The 16,910-nt window shown below is 45.8% G+C and overlaps 1 protein-coding gene across 1 annotated transcript in view; it reads right to left on the bottom strand.

The window, feature by feature from the left end:
* The window catches only part of LOC139401901 (rab11 family-interacting protein 4-like), a 107,715-nt gene that overhangs the window by 20,633 nt on the left and 70,172 nt on the right, over positions 1-16,910 (bottom strand). Inside the window, exons 5-6 of the mRNA XM_071145907.1 lie at positions 2,252-2,419; positions 1,670-1,804 (exon numbers count right to left, since the gene is read on the bottom strand). Coding sequence (XP_071002008.1) covers positions 1,670-1,804; positions 2,252-2,419 — 303 coding nt within the window. The remainder of the gene's footprint in view (positions 1-1,669; positions 1,805-2,251; positions 2,420-16,910) is intronic.

Here is a 16,910-nt window from a genome sequence, read left to right as displayed (position 1 = left end):
CAGTTTTCAGCTGTGCTAACATAATTGCAAAAGGGTTTTCTAATGATCAATTAGCCTTTTAAAATGATAAACTTGGATTAGCGAACACAACGTGCCATTGGAACACAGGAGTGATGGTTGCTGATAATGGGCCTCTGTACACCTGATAATGGGCCTCTGTACACCTGATAATGGGCCTCTGTACACCTGATAATGGGCCTCTGTACACCTGATAATGGGCCTCTGTACACCTGATAATGGGCCTCTGTACACCTGATAATTGGCCTCTGTACACCTGATAATGGGCCTCTGTACACCTGATAATGGGCCTCTGTACACCTGATAATGGGCCTCTGTACACCTGATAATGGGCCTCTGTACACCTGATAATGGGCCTCTGTACACCTGATAATGGGCCTCTGTACACCTGATAATGGGCCTCTGTACACCTGATAATGGGCCTCTGTACACCTGATAATGGGCCTCTGTACACCTGATAATGGGCCTCTGTACACCTGATAATGGGCCTCTGTACACCTGATAATGGGCCTCTGTACACCTGATAATGGGCCTCTGTACACCTGATAATGGGCCTCTGTACACCTGATAATGGGCCTCTGTACACCTGATAATGGGCCTCTGTACACCTGATAATGGGCCTCTGTACACCTGATAATGGGCCTCTGTACACCTGATAATGGGCCTCTGTACACCTGATAATGGGCCTCTGTACACCTGATAATGGGCCTCTGTACACCTGATAATGGGCCTCTGTACACCTGATAATGGGCCTCTGTACACCTGATAATGGGCCTCTGTACACCTGATAATGGGCCTCTGTACACCTGATAATGGGCCTCTGTACACCTGATAATGGGCCTCTGTACACCTGATAACGGGCCTCTGTACACCTGATAACGGGCCTCTGTACACCTGATAACGGGCCTCTGTACACCTGATAATGGGCCTCTGTACACCTGATAATGGGCCTCTGTACACCTGATAATGGGCCTCTGTACCCCTGATAATGGGCCTCTGTACACCTGATAATGGGCCTCTGTACACCTGATAATGGGCCTCTGTACACCTGATAATGGGCCTCTGTACACCTGATAATGGGCCTCTGTACACCTGATAATGGGCCTCTGTACACCTGATAATGGGCCTCTGTACACCTGATAATGGGCCTCTGTACACCTGATAATGGGCCTCTGTACACCTGATAATGGGCCTCTGTACACCTGATAATGGGCCTCTGTACACCTGATAATGGGCCTCTGTACACCTGATAATGGGCCTCTGTACACCTGATAATGGGCCTCTGTACACCTGATAATGGGCCTCTGTACACCTGATAATGGGCCTCTGTACACCTGATAATGGGCCTCTGTACACCTGATAATGGGCCTCTGTATATTCCATTACATTTTTTTTTTAAAAATTTTATCAGCCGTTTCCAGCTACAATAGTCATTTACAACATTAACAATGTCTACACTGTATTTCTGATCAATTTGATGTTATTTTAATGGACAATTTAAAACTTTTCTTTCAAAAACAAGGACATTTCTAAGTGACCCGCAACTTTTGAAAGGTAGTGTATATGTGTGCCTGGAGTGCTTGTGTGTGTGTGTGTGTATGTGTGTGTGTGTGCACATTTGAATGTGTGTGCGTGTGTGTATGTGTGTTACCTGTTGGCTCTGAGGTTGTTGAGCCTGGCCTCTAGGTCATTGAGCAGGTTAACCTTCTTATAGCACTGAGAACAATAGACATCCAACACATCACTGTTGTAAAGGTGACACATCTTCAGAGGGGTCTGACCAGCACTACAGAGACAGAGGGAGGGAGGGAGGGAGGGAGGGAGGGAGGGATGGAGGGAGGGAGGGAGAGGGAGAAAGAGAGAGGGAGGGAGAAAGAGAGAGGGAGGGAGAAAGAGAGAGGGAGGGAGGGAGCAAGAAAGAACCAGGGAGGGAGAAAGAGAGAGCCAGGGAGGGAGAAAGAGAGAGGGAGGGAGGGAGAAAGAGAGAGCCAGAAAGAGAGAGAAAGATAGAGAGAGACAAGGAGGGAGAGAGAGACTATAATTACACACAGTGCTTTGTATCTGTCAATAGAACAGAGCAATAGGTTTCCTCCCTGTTACACATGAGTGGCTGAAAGGTGAAGAGTGTGTGTTGGTGCAGCATGTAAAGGGCAGAGTGTGTCAGTCATTGGGGGCCAACTGTCATTGATGAATGTCCTGCACGCGGTGTGAGTTTCCTCTATGTGCCACTAACCTGGAGGGCAGAGAGGAGCCGAGGTCTGAGAAGCCGTTGGTGCGAGCGTCATCGTCGGGGCAAGGGCTGCTGGGAGTGTAGTCCACGTCCTCCCCCTCTCCGTAGTCCTCAAACTGTTCCTCCCCCGAGAAGACGGACGCAGAAGCAGAGCCAATCAGCTGGCCAGAACTACAGCCAATCAGAACACGAAGAACAGGAGTCAACGTATGAATCAGTATGGGCCCCGCTCCCAAAAGGTCCCGGACTCCCCATCTCCTAGGCCCCTCAAATTCTCACCTGAACCTGGAAGACATTTCTACTGTTTTTGTTCATACCTCTCCTCGAATCAGGGACTGATTTAGACCTGGGACACCAGGTGGGTGATTCCCCTCGAATCAGGGACTGATTTAGACCTGGGACACCAGGTGGGTGATTCTCCTCTAATCAGGGACTGATTTAGACCTGGGACACCAGGTGGGTGATTCTCCTCTAATCAGGGACTGATTTAGACCTGGGACACCAGGAGGGTGATGTTAACTATCAGGTAGAACAGAAAACCAGCAGGACTCTGAAACGTGTTGGATAAGATTTGAATACCCCTTCCCTAGAAACTCAGAACGTCTGAAAACACTGTCTGGAGTATAGCAATATGGAGCCAATTCCACCTAGCCTATCAGAGGGCCCATTCCACCTAGCCTATCAGAGGGCCCATTCCACCTAGCCTATCAGAGGGCCCATTCCACCTAGCCTATCAGAGGGCCCATTCCACCTAGCCTATCAGAGGGCCCATTCCACCTAGCTTATCAGAGGGCCCATTATACCTAGCCAATAGCAGTCCCACAAATCTACAAGAAGTGCTTATGGCAGGTTGGGGCTACTACAGCCCTGGTCAGATAGATGGTACTACAGCCATGGTCAGATAGATGGTACTACAGCCATGGTCAGATAGATGGTACTACAGCCATGGTCAGATAGATACTACTACAGCCATGGTCAGATAGATGGTATTACAGCCATGGTCAGATAGATGGTATTACAGCCATGGTCAGATAGATACTACTACAGCCATGGTCAGATAGATGGTACTACAGCCATGGTTAGATAGATGGTACTACAGCCATGGTCAGATAGATGGTATTACAGCCATGGTCAGATAGATACTACTACAGCCATGGTCAGATAGATGGTACTACAGCCATGGTCAGATAGATGGTATTACAGCCATGGTCAGATAGATGGTACTACAGCCATGGTCAGATAGATGGTATTACAGCCATGGTCAGATAGATGGTATTACAGCCATGGTCAGATAGATGGTACTACAGCCATGGTCAGATAGATGGTACTACAGCCATGGTCAGATAGATGGTATTACAGCCATGGTCAGATAGATGGTACTACAGCCATGGTCAGATAGATGGTATTACAGCCATGGTCAGATAGATGGTACTACAGCCATGGTCAGATAGATGGTATTACAGCCATGGTCAGATAGATGGTACTACAGCCATGGTCAGATAGATGGTATTACAGCCATGGTCAGATAGATACTACTACAGCCCTGGTCAGATAGATGGTACTACAGCCATGGTCAGATAGATGGTACTACAGCCATGGTCAGATAGATGGTATTACAGCCATGGTCAGATAGATGGTACTACAGCCATGGTCAGATAGATGGTATTACAGCCATGGTCAGATAGATGGTACTACAGCCATGGTCAGATAGATGGTACTACAGCCATGGTCAGATAGATGGTATTACAGCCATGGTCAGATAGATGGTACTACAGCCATGGTCAGATAGATACTACTACAGCCATGGTCAGATAGATGGTACTACAGCCATGGTCAGATAGATGCCATGGTCAGATAGATGGTACAGCCATGGTCAGATAGATGGTACTACAGCCATGGTCAGATAGATGGTACTACAGCCATGGTCAGATAGATACAGCCATACTACAGCCATGGTCAGATAGATGGTACTACAGCCATGGTCAGATAGATGGTACTACAGCCATGGTCAGATAGATGGTATTACAGCCATGGTCAGATAGATACTACTACAGCCATGGTCAGATAGATGGTACTACAGCCATGGTCAGATAGATGGTATTACTGGTCAGATAGATACTACTACAGCCATGGTCATGGTACTACAGCCATGGTCAGATAGATGGTACTACAGCCATGGTCAGATAGATGGTATTACAGCCATGGTCAGATAGATGGTACTACAGCCATGGTCAGATAGATGGTACTACAGCCATGGTCAGATAGATACTACTACAGCCATGGTCAGATAGATGGTACTACAGCCCTGGTCAGATAGATACTACTACAGCCATGGTCAGATAGATGGTACTACAGCCATACAGCCATGGTCAGATAGATGGTACTACAGCCATGGTCAGATAGATGGTACTACTACAGCCATGGTCAGATAGATGGTACTACAGCCATGGTCAGATAGATGGTAGATAGATGGTACTACAGCCATGGTCAGATAGATGGTACTACAGCCATGGTCAGATAGATGCCATGGTCAGATAGATGGTACTACAGCCATGGTCAGATAGATGGTACTACAGCCATGGTCAGATAGATGGTACTACAGCCATGGTCAGATAGATGGTACTACAGCCATGGTCAGATAGATGGTACTACAGCCATGGTCAGATAGATGGTACTACAGCCATGGTCAGATAGATGGTACTACAGCCATGGTCAGATAGATGGTACTACAGCCATGTCAGATAGATGGTACAGCCATGGTCAGATAGATGGTACTACAGCCATGGTCAGATAGATGGTACTACAGCCATGGTCAGATAGATGGTACTACAGCCATGGTCAGATAGATGGTACTACAGCCATGGTCAGATAGATGGTACTACAGCCATGGTCAGATAGATGGTATTACAGCCATGGTCAGATAGATGGTACTACAGCCATGGTCAGATAGATGGTACTACAGCCATGGTCAGATAGATGGTACTACAGCCATGGTCAGCCATAGATGGTACTACAGCCATGGTCAGATAGATGGTACTACAGCCATGGTCAGATAGATGGTACTACAGCCATGGTCAGATAGATGGTACTACAGCCATGGTCAGATAGATGGTACTACAGCCATGGTCAGATAGATGGTACTACAGCCATGGTCAGATAGATGGTATTACAGCCATGGTCAGATAGATGGTACTACAGCCATGGTCAGATAGATGGTACTACAGCCATGGTCAGATAGATGGTACTACAGCCATGGTCAGATAGATGGTACTACAGCCATGGTCAGATAGATGGTATTACAGCCATGGTCAGATAGATGGTACTACAGCCATGGTCAGATAGATGGTATTACAGCCATACAGCCATGGTCAGATAGATGGTACAGCCATGGTCACAGCCATGGTCAGATAGATGGTACTACAGCCATGGTCAGATAGATGGTACTACAGCCATGGTCAGATAGATGCCATGGTACTACAGCCATGGTCAGATAGATGGTATTACAGCCATGGTCAGATAGATGGTAGATAGATACAGCCATGGTCAGATAGATGGTACTACAGCCATGGTCAGATAGATGCCATGGTCAGATAGATGGTACACAGCCATGGTCAGATAGATGGTACAGCCATACAGCCATGGTCAGATAGATGGTACTACAGCCATGGTCAGATAGATGGTACAGCCATGGTCAGATAGATGGTATTACAGCCATGGTCAGATAGATGGTACTACAGCCATGGTCAGATAGATACTACTACAGCCATGGTCAGATAGATGGTACTACAGCCATGGTCAGATAGATGGTACTACAGCCATGGTCAGATAGATGGTACAGCCATGGTCAGATAGATGGTACTACAGCCATGGTCACTACAGCCATGGTCAGATAGATACTACTACAGCCATGGTCAGATAGATGGTACTACAGCCATGGTCAGATAGATGGTACTACAGCCATGGTCAGATAGATGGTACTACAGCCATGGTCAGATAGATACTACTACAGCCATGGTCATGATACAGCCATGGTCAGATAGATGGTACTACAGCCATGGTCAGATAGATGGTACTACAGCCATGGTCAGATAGATACTACTACAGCCATGGTCAGATAGATACTACAGCCATGGTCAGATAGATGGTACTACAGCCATGGTCAGATAGATGGTACTACAGCCATGGTCAGATAGATGGTACTACAGCCATGGTCAGATCAGATACAGCCATGGTCAGATAGATACACAGCCATGGTCAGATAGATGGTATTACAGCCATGGTCAGATAGATGGTACTACAGCCATGGTCAGATAGATGGTACTACAGCCATGGTCAGATAGATGGTACTACAGCCATGGTCAGATAGATACTACTACAGCCATGGTCAGATAGATGGTATTACAGCCATGGTCAGATAGATGGTATTACAGCCATGGTCAGATAGATGGTACTACAGCCATGGTCAGATAGATGGTACTACAGCCATGGTCAGATAGATGGTATTACAGCCATGGTCAGATAGATGGTACTACAGCCATGGTCAGATAGATGGTACTACAGCCATGGTCAGATAGATGGTACTACAGCCATGGTCAGATAGATGGTAGCCATGGTCAGATAGATACTACAGCCATGGTCAGATAGATGGTACTACAGCCATGGTCAGATAGATGGTACTACAGCCATGGTCAGATAGATGCCATGGTCAGATAGATGGTACAGCCATGGTCAGATAGATGGTACTACAGCCATGGTCAGATAGATGGTACTACAGCCATGGTCAGATAGATGGTACTACAGCCATGGTCAGATAGATGGTACTACAGCCATGGTCAGATAGATGGTACTACAGCCATGGTCAGATAGATGGTACTACAGCCATGGTCAGATAGATGGTACTACAGCCATGGTCAGATAGATGGTACTACAGCCATGGTCAGATAGATGGTACTACAGCCATGGTCAGATAGATACTACTACAGCCATGGTCAGATAGATGGTACTACAGCCATGGTCAGATAGATGGTACTACAGCCATGGTCAGATAGATACTACTACAGCCATGGTCAGATAGATGGTACTACAGCCATGGTCAGATAGATGGTACTACAGCCATGGTCAGATAGATGGTACTACAGCCATGGTCAGATAGATGGTACTACAGCCATGGTCAGATAGATGGTACTACAGCCATGGTCAGATAGATGGTACTACAGCCATGGTCAGATAGATGGTACTACAGCCATGGTCAGATAGATGCCATGGTACTACAGCCATGGTCAGATAGATGGTACTACAGCCATGGTCAGATAGATGGTACTACAGCCATGGTCAGATAGATACTACTACAGCCATGGTCAGATAGATGGTATTACAGCCATGGTCAGATAGATGGTATTACAGCCATGGTCAGATAGATGGTACTACAGCCATGGTCAGATAGATGGTACTACAGCCATGGTCAGATAGATGGTACTACAGCCATGGTCAGATAGATGGTACTACAGCCATGGTCAGATAGATGGTACTACAGCCATGGCCATGGTCAGATAGATAGCCATGGTCAGATAGATGGTACTGGTCAGATAGATACTACAGCCATGGTCAGATAGATGGTACTACAGCCATGGTCAGATAGATGGTATTACAGCCATGGTCAGATAGATACTACTACAGCCATGGTCAGATAGATGGTACTACAGCCATGGTCAGATAGATGGTAGATAGATACAGCCATGGTCAGATAGATGCCATGGTCAGATACAGCCATGGTCAGATAGATACTACTACAGCCATGGTCAGATAGATGGTACTACAGCCATGGTCAGATAGATGGTACAGCCATGGTCAGATAGATACTACTACAGCCATGGTCAGATAGATGGTACAGCCATACAGCCATGGTCAGATAGATGGTACTACAGCCATGGTCAGATAGATACTACTACAGCCATGGTCAGATAGATGGTACTACAGCCATGGTCAGATAGATGGTACTACAGCCATGGTCACAGCCATGGTCAGATAGATGGTACTACAGCCATGGTCAGATAGATGGTACTACAGCCATGGTCAGATAGATGGTACAGCCATGGTCAGATAGATGGTACACAGCCATGGTCAGATAGATGGTACTACAGCCATGGTCAGATAGATACAGCCATGGTCAGATAGATGGTATTACAGCCATGGTCAGATAGATGGTATTACAGCCATGGTCAGATAGATGGTACTACAGCCATGGTCAGATAGATGGTACTACAGCCATGGTCAGATAGATGGTATTACAGCCATGGTCAGATAGATGGTACTACAGCCATGGTCAGATAGATGGTATTACAGCCATGGTCAGATAGATACTACTACAGCCATGGTCAGATAGATGGTACTACAGCCATGGTCAGATAGATACTACTACAGCCATGGTCAGATAGATGGTACTACAGCCATGGTCAGATAGATGGTACTACAGCCATGGTCAGATAGATACTACTACAGCCATGGTCAGATAGATGGTACTACAGCCATGGTCAGATAGATGGTACTACAGCCATGGTCAGATAGATGGTACTACAGCCATGGTCAGATAGATGGTATTGGTCACAGCCATGGTCAGATAGATGGTACTACTACAGCCATGGTCAGATAGATGGTACTACAGCCATGGTCAGATAGATGGTACTACAGCCATGGTCAGATAGATGGTACTACAGCCATGGTCAGATAGATGGTACTACAGCCATGGTCAGATAGATGGTACTACAGCCATGGTCAGATAGATACTACTACAGCCATGGTCAGATAGATGGTACTACAGCCATGGTCAGATAGATGGTACTACAGCCATGGTCAGATAGATGGTACTACAGCCATGGTCAGATAGATGGTCACTACTACAGCCATGGTCAGATAGATGGTACTACAGCCATGGTCAGATAGATGGTACTACAGCCATGGTCAGATAGATGGTACTACAGCCATGGTCAGATAGATGGTATTACAGCCATGGTCAGATAGATGGTAGATAGATACAGCCATGGTCAGATAGATGGTACTACAGCCATGGTCAGATAGATGGTACTACTACTACAGCCATGGTCAGATAGATGGTACTACAGCCATGGTCAGATAGATGGTATTACAGCCATGGTCAGATAGATGGTACTACAGCCATGGTCAGATAGATGGTACTACAGCCATGGTCAGATAGATGGTACTACAGCCATGGTCAGATAGATGGTATTACAGCCATGGTCAGATAGATGGTATTACAGCCATGGTCAGATAGATGGTACTACAGCCATGGTCAGATAGATGGTATTACAGCCATGGTCAGATAGATGGTACTACAGCCATGGTCAGATAGATGGTACTACAGCCATGGTCAGATAGATGGTACTACAGCCACTACAGCCATGGTCAGATAGATGGTACTACAGCCATGGTCAGATAGATGGTACAGCCATGGTCAGATAGATGGTAGCCATGGTCAGATAGATACTACAGCCATGGTCAGATAGATGGTACACAGCCATGGTCAGATAGATGCCATGGTCAGATAGATACAGCCATGGTCAGATAGATGGTATTACAGCCATGGTCAGATAGATGGTATTGGTCACAGCCATGGTCAGATAGATGGTATTACAGCCATGGTCAGATAGATGGTACTACAGCCATGGTCAGATAGATGGTACTACAGCCATGGTCACAGCCATGGTCAGATAGATGGTATTACAGCCATGGTCAGATAGATGGTACTACAGCCATGGTCAGATAGATGGTACTACAGCCATGGTCAGATAGATACTACTACAGCCATGGTCAGATAGATGGTACTACAGCCATGGTCAGATAGATGGTACTACAGCCATGGTCAGATAGATGGTACTACAGCCATGGTCAGATAGATACTACTACAGCCATGGTCAGATAGATGGTATTACAGCCATGGTCAGATAGATGGTACTACAGCCATGGTCAGATAGATGGTACTACAGCCATGGTCAGATAGATGGTACACAGCCATGGTCAGATAGATGGTACTACTACAGCCATGGTCAGATAGATGGTACTACAGCCATGGTCAGATAGATGGTACTACAGCCATGGTCAGATAGATGGTACTACAGCCATGGTCAGATAGATGGTACTACTACAGCCATGGTCAGATAGATGGTACAGCCATACAGCCATGGTCAGATAGATGGTACTACAGCCATGGTCAGATAGATGGTACTACAGCCATGGTCAGATAGATGGTACAGCCATGGTCAGATAGATACAGCCATGGTCAGATAGATGGTACTACAGCCATGGTCAGATAGATGCCATGGTCAGATAGATGGTACAGCCATGGTCAGATAGATGGTATTACAGCCATGGTCAGATAGATGGTACTACAGCCATGGTCAGATAGATGGTATTACAGCCATGGTCAGATAGATGGTATTGGTCACAGCCATGGTCAGATAGATGGTACTACAGCCATGGTCAGATAGATGGTAGATTACAGCCATGGTCAGATAGATGGTACTACAGCCATGGTCAGATAGATGGTACTACAGCCATGGTCAGATAGATACTACTACAGCCATGGTCAGATAGATGGTACAGCCATGGTCAGATAGATACTACTACAGCCATGGTCAGATAGATACAGCCATGGTCAGATAGATACTACAGCCATGGTCAGATAGATGGTACTACAGCCATGGTCAGATAGATACTACTACAGCCATGGTCAGATAGATGCCATGGTCAGATAGATACTACAGCCATGGTCAGATAGATACTACTACAGCCATGGTCAGATAGATGGTACTACAGCCATGGTCAGATAGATGGTACTACAGCCATGGTCAGATAGATACTACTACAGCCATGGTCAGATAGATGGTACTACAGCCATGGTCAGATAGATACTACTACAGCCATGGTCAGATAGATGGTACTACAGCCATGGTCAGATAGATGGGACTACAGCCATGGTCAGATAGATGGGACTACAGCCATGGTCAGATAGATGGTATTACAGCCATGGTCAGATAGATGGTATTACAGCCATGGTCAGATAGATACTACTACAGCCATGGTCAGATAGATGGTATTACAGCCATGGTCAGATAGATGGTACTACAGCCATGGTCAGATAGATGGTACTACAGCCACTACAGCCATGGTCAGATAGATGGTCAGATAGATGGTACAGCCATGGTCAGATAGATGGTACTTACAGCCATGGTCAGATAGATGGTCAGATAGATACTACTACAGCCATGGTCAGATAGATGGTATTACAGCCATGGTCAGATAGATGGTACTACAGCCATGGTCAGATAGATGGTACAGCCATACAGCCATGGTCAGATAGATACTACAGCCATGGTCACAGCCATGGTCAGATAGATGGTACTACAGCCATGGTCAGATAGATGGTATTACAGCCATGGTCAGATAGATGGTACTACAGCCATGGTCAGATAGATGGTACTACAGCCATGGTCAGATAGATGGTACTACAGCCATGGTCAGATAGATGGTACTACAGCCATGGTCAGATAGATGGTATTACAGCCATGGTCAGATAGATGGTACTACAGCCATGGTCAGATAGATGGTACTACAGCCATGGTCAGATAGATGGTACTACACAGCCATGGTCAGATAGATGGTACTACAGCCATGGTCAGATAGATGGTATTACAGCCATGGTCAGATAGATACTACTACAGCCATGGTCAGATAGATGGTACTACAGCCATGGTCAGATAGATGGTACTACAGCCATGGTCAGATAGATGGTATTACAGCCATGGTCAGATAGATGGTACTACAGCCATGGTCAGATAGATGGTACTACAGCCATGGTCAGATAGATGGTACTACAGCCATGGTCAGATAGCCATGGTAGATAGATGGTACTACAGCCATGGTCAGATAGATGGTACTACAGCCATGGTCAGATAGATGGTACTACAGCCATGGTCAGATAGATGGTACTACAGCCATGGTCAGATAGATGGTACTACAGCCATGGTCAGATAGATGGTATTACAGCCATGGTCAGATAGATACTACTACAGCCATGGTCAGATAGATGGTATTACAGCCATGGTCAGATAGATACTACTACAGCCATGGTCAGATAGATGGTACTACAGCCATGGTCAGATAGATGGTACTACAGCCATGGTCAGATAGATGGTACTACAGCCATGGTCAGATAGATGGTACTACAGCCATGGTCAGATAGATGGTACTACAGCCATGGTCAGATAGATGGTACTGGTCACAGCCATGGTCAGATAGATGGTACTACAGCCATGGTCAGATAGATGGTACTACAGCCATGGTCAGATAGATGGCCATGGTCAGATAGATACAGCCATGGTCAGATAGATGGTACTGGTCACAGCCATGGTCAGATAGATGGTATTACAGCCATGGTCAGATAGATGGTACTACAGCCATGGTCAGATAGATGGTATTGGTCACAGCCATGGTCAGATAGATGGTACTACAGCCATGGTCAGATAGATGGTATTACAGCCATGGTCAGATAGATGGTATTACAGCCATGGTCAGATAGATGGTATTACAGCCATGGTCAGATAGATACTACTACAGCCATGGTCAGATAGATGGTATTACAGCCATACAGCCATGGTCAGATAGATGGTACTACAGCCATGGTCAGATAGATACTACTACAGCCATGGTCAGATAGATGGTATTACAGCCATGGTCAGATAGATACTACTACAGCCATGGTCAGATAGATGGTACTACAGCCATGGTCAGATAGATGGTACTACAGCCATGGTCAGATAGATGGTACTACAGCCATGGTCAGATAGATGCTACTACAGCCCTGGTCAGATAGATACTACTACAGCCATGGTCAGATAGATGGTACTACAGCCATGGTCAGATAGATGGTACTACAGCCATGGTCAGATAGATGGTACTACAGCCATGGTCAGATAGATGGTACTACAGCCATGGTCAGATAGATGGTATTACAGCCATGGTCAGATAGATACTACTACAGCCATGGTCAGATAGATGGTACTACAGCCATGGTCAGATAGATGGTACTACAGCCATGGTCAGATAGATGGTACTACAGCCATGGTCAGATAGATGGTACTACAGCCATGGTCAGATAGATGGTACTACAGCCATGGTCAGATAGATACTACTACAGCCATGGTCAGATAGATGGTACTACAGCCATGGTCAGATAGATGGTATTACAGCCATGGTCAGATAGATACTACTACAGCCATGGTCAGATAGATGGTATTACAGCCATGGTCAGATAGATGGTACTACAGCCATGGTCAGATAGATACTACTACAGCCATGGTCAGATAGATGGTATTACAGCCATGGTCAGATAGATGGTATTACAGCCATGGTCAGATAGATGGTACTACAGCCATGGTCAGATAGATACTACTACAGCCATGGTCAGATAGATGGGACTACAGCCATGGTCAGATAGATGGTACTACAGCCATGGTCAGATAGATGGTATTACAGCCATGGTCAGATAGATGGTACTACAGCCATGGTCAGATAGATACTACTACAGCCATGGTCAGATAGATACTACTACAGCCATGGTCAGATAGATGGTATTACAGCCATGGTCAGATAGATGGTACTACAGCCATGGTCAGATAGATGGTACTACAGCCATGGTCAGATAGATACTACTACAGCCATGGTCAGATAGATGGTACTACAGCCATGGTCAGATAGATACTACTACAGCCATGGTCAGATAGATGGTATTACAGCCATGGTCAGATAGATGGTACTACAGCCATGGTCAGATAGATGGTACTACAGCCATGGTCAGATAGATGGTACTACAGCCATGGTCAGATAGATGGTACTACAGCCATGGTCAGATAGATGGTACTACAGCCATGGTCAGATAGATACTACTACAGCCATGGTCAGATAGATACTACTACAGCCATGGTCAGATAGATGGTACTACAGCCATGGTCAGATAGATGGTACTACAGCCATGGTCAGATAGATGGTATTACAGCCATGGTCAGATAGATGGTACTACAGCCATGGTCAGATAGATACTACTACAGCCATGGTCAGATAGATGGTATTACAGCCATGGTCAGATAGATGGTATTACAGCCATGGTCAGATAGATGGTATTACAGCCATGGTCAGATAGATGGTACTACAGCCATGGTCAGATAGATACTACTACAGCCATGGTCAGATAGATGGTATTACAGCCATGGTCAGATAGATACTACTACAGCCATGGTCAGATAGATGGTACTACAGCCATGGTCAGATAGATGGTATTACAGCCATGGTCAGATAGATGGTATTACAGCCATGGTCAGATAGATGGTACTACAGCCATGGTCAGATAGATGGTACTACAGCCATGGTCAGATAGATACTACTACAGCCATGGTCAGATAGATGGTACTACAGCCATGGTCAGATAGATGGTACTACAGCCATGGTCAGATAGATGGTACTACAGCCATGGTCAGATAGATGGTACTACAGCCATGGTCAGATAGATGGTACTACAGCCATGGTCAGATAGATGGTATTACAGCCATGGTCAGATAGATGGTACTACAGCCATGGTCAGATAGATACTACTACAGCCATGGTCAGATAGATGGTACTACAGCCATGGTCAGATAGATGGTACTACAGCCATGGTCAGATAGATGGTACTACAGCCATGGTCAGATAGATGGGACTACACAGCCATGGTCAGATAGATGGTACTACAGCCATGGTCAGATAGATGGTATTACAGCCATGGTCAGATAGATGGTACTACAGCCATGGTCAGATAGATGGTATTACAGCCATGGTCAGATAGATACTACTACAGCCATGGTCAGATAGATACTACTACAGCCATGGTCAGATAGATGGTATTACAGCCATGGTCAGATAGATGGTATTACAGCCATGGTCAGATAGATGGTACTACAGCCATGGTCAGATAGATACTACTACAGCCATGGTCAGATAGATGGTACTACAGCCATGGTCAGATAGATGGTACTACAGCCATGGTCAGATAGATGGTACTACAGCCATGGTCAGATAGATGGTAGTACAGCCATGGTCAGATAGATGGTACTACAGCCATGGTCAGATAGATACTACTACAGCCATGGTCAGATAGATGGTACTACAGCCATGGTCAGATAGATGGTACTACAGCCATGGTCAGATAGATGGTACTACAGCCATGGTCAGATAGATGGTACTACAGCCATGGTCAGATAGATGGTACTACAGCCATGGTCAGATAGATGGTACTACAGCCATGGTCAGATAGATGGTACTACAGCCATGGTCAGATAGATGGTACTACAGCCATGGTCAGATAGATGGTACTACAGCCATGGTCAGATAGATGGTACTACAGCCATGGTCAGATAGATACTACTACAGCCATGGTCAGATAGATACTACTACAGCCATGGTCAGATAGATGGTACTACAGCCATGGTCAGATAGATACTACTACAGCCATGGTCAGATAGATGGTATTACAGCCATGGTCAGATAGATACTACTACAGCCATGGTCAGATAGATGGTATTACAGCCATGGTCAGATAGATACTACTACAGCCATGGTCAGATAGATGGTATTACAGCCATGGTCAGATAGATACTACTACAGCCATGGTCAGATAGATGGTATTACAGCCATGGTCAGATAGATGGTATTACAGCCATGGTCAGATAGATGGTATTACAGCCATGGTCAGATAGATGGTACTACAGCCATGGTCAGATAGATACTACTACAGCCATGGTCAGATAGATGGTATTACAGCCATGGTCAGATAGATACTACTACAGCCATGGTCAGATAGATGGTACTACAGCCATGGTCAGATAGATGGTACTACAGCCATGGTCAGATAGATACTACTACAGCCATGGTCAGATAGATGGTATTACAGCCATGGTCAGATAGATACTACTACAGCCATGGTCAGATAGATGGTACTACAGCCATGGTCAGATAGATGGTATTACAGCCATGGTCAGATAGATGGTACTACAGCCATGGTCAGATAGATGATACTACAGCCATGGTCAGATAGATGGTACTACAGCCATGGTCAGATAGATACTACTACAGCCATGGTCAGATAGATGGTACTACAGCCATGGTCAGATAGATACTACTACAGCCATGGTCAGATAGATGGTATTACAGCCATGGTCAGATAGATACTACTACAGCCATGGTCAGATAGATGGTACTACAGCCATGGTCAGATAGATACTACTACAGCCATGGTCAGATAGATGGTATTACAGCCATGGTCAGATAGATACTACTACAGCCATGGTCAGATAGATGGTACTACAGCCATGGTCAGATAGATGGTATTACAGCCATGGTCAGATAGATGGTACTACAGCCATGGTCAGATAGATGATACTACAGCCATGGTCAGATAGATGGTACTACAGCCATGGTCAGATAGATACTACTACAGCCATGGTCAGATAGATGGTACTACAGCCATGGTCAGATAGATGGGACTACAGCCATGGTCAGATAGATGGTACTACAGCCATGGTCAGATAGATGGTATTACAGCCATGGTCAGATAGATACT

The sequence above is a fragment of the Oncorhynchus clarkii genome, unplaced genomic scaffold (assembly GCF_045791955.1).
Source record: "Oncorhynchus clarkii lewisi isolate Uvic-CL-2024 unplaced genomic scaffold, UVic_Ocla_1.0 unplaced_contig_6117_pilon_pilon, whole genome shotgun sequence".
Lineage (NCBI taxonomy): Eukaryota > Metazoa > Chordata > Actinopteri > Salmoniformes > Salmonidae > Oncorhynchus > Oncorhynchus clarkii.
The sequence above is the reverse complement of the archived record's forward strand: the minus strand, read 5'-3'. Positions and strand labels throughout refer to the sequence as shown.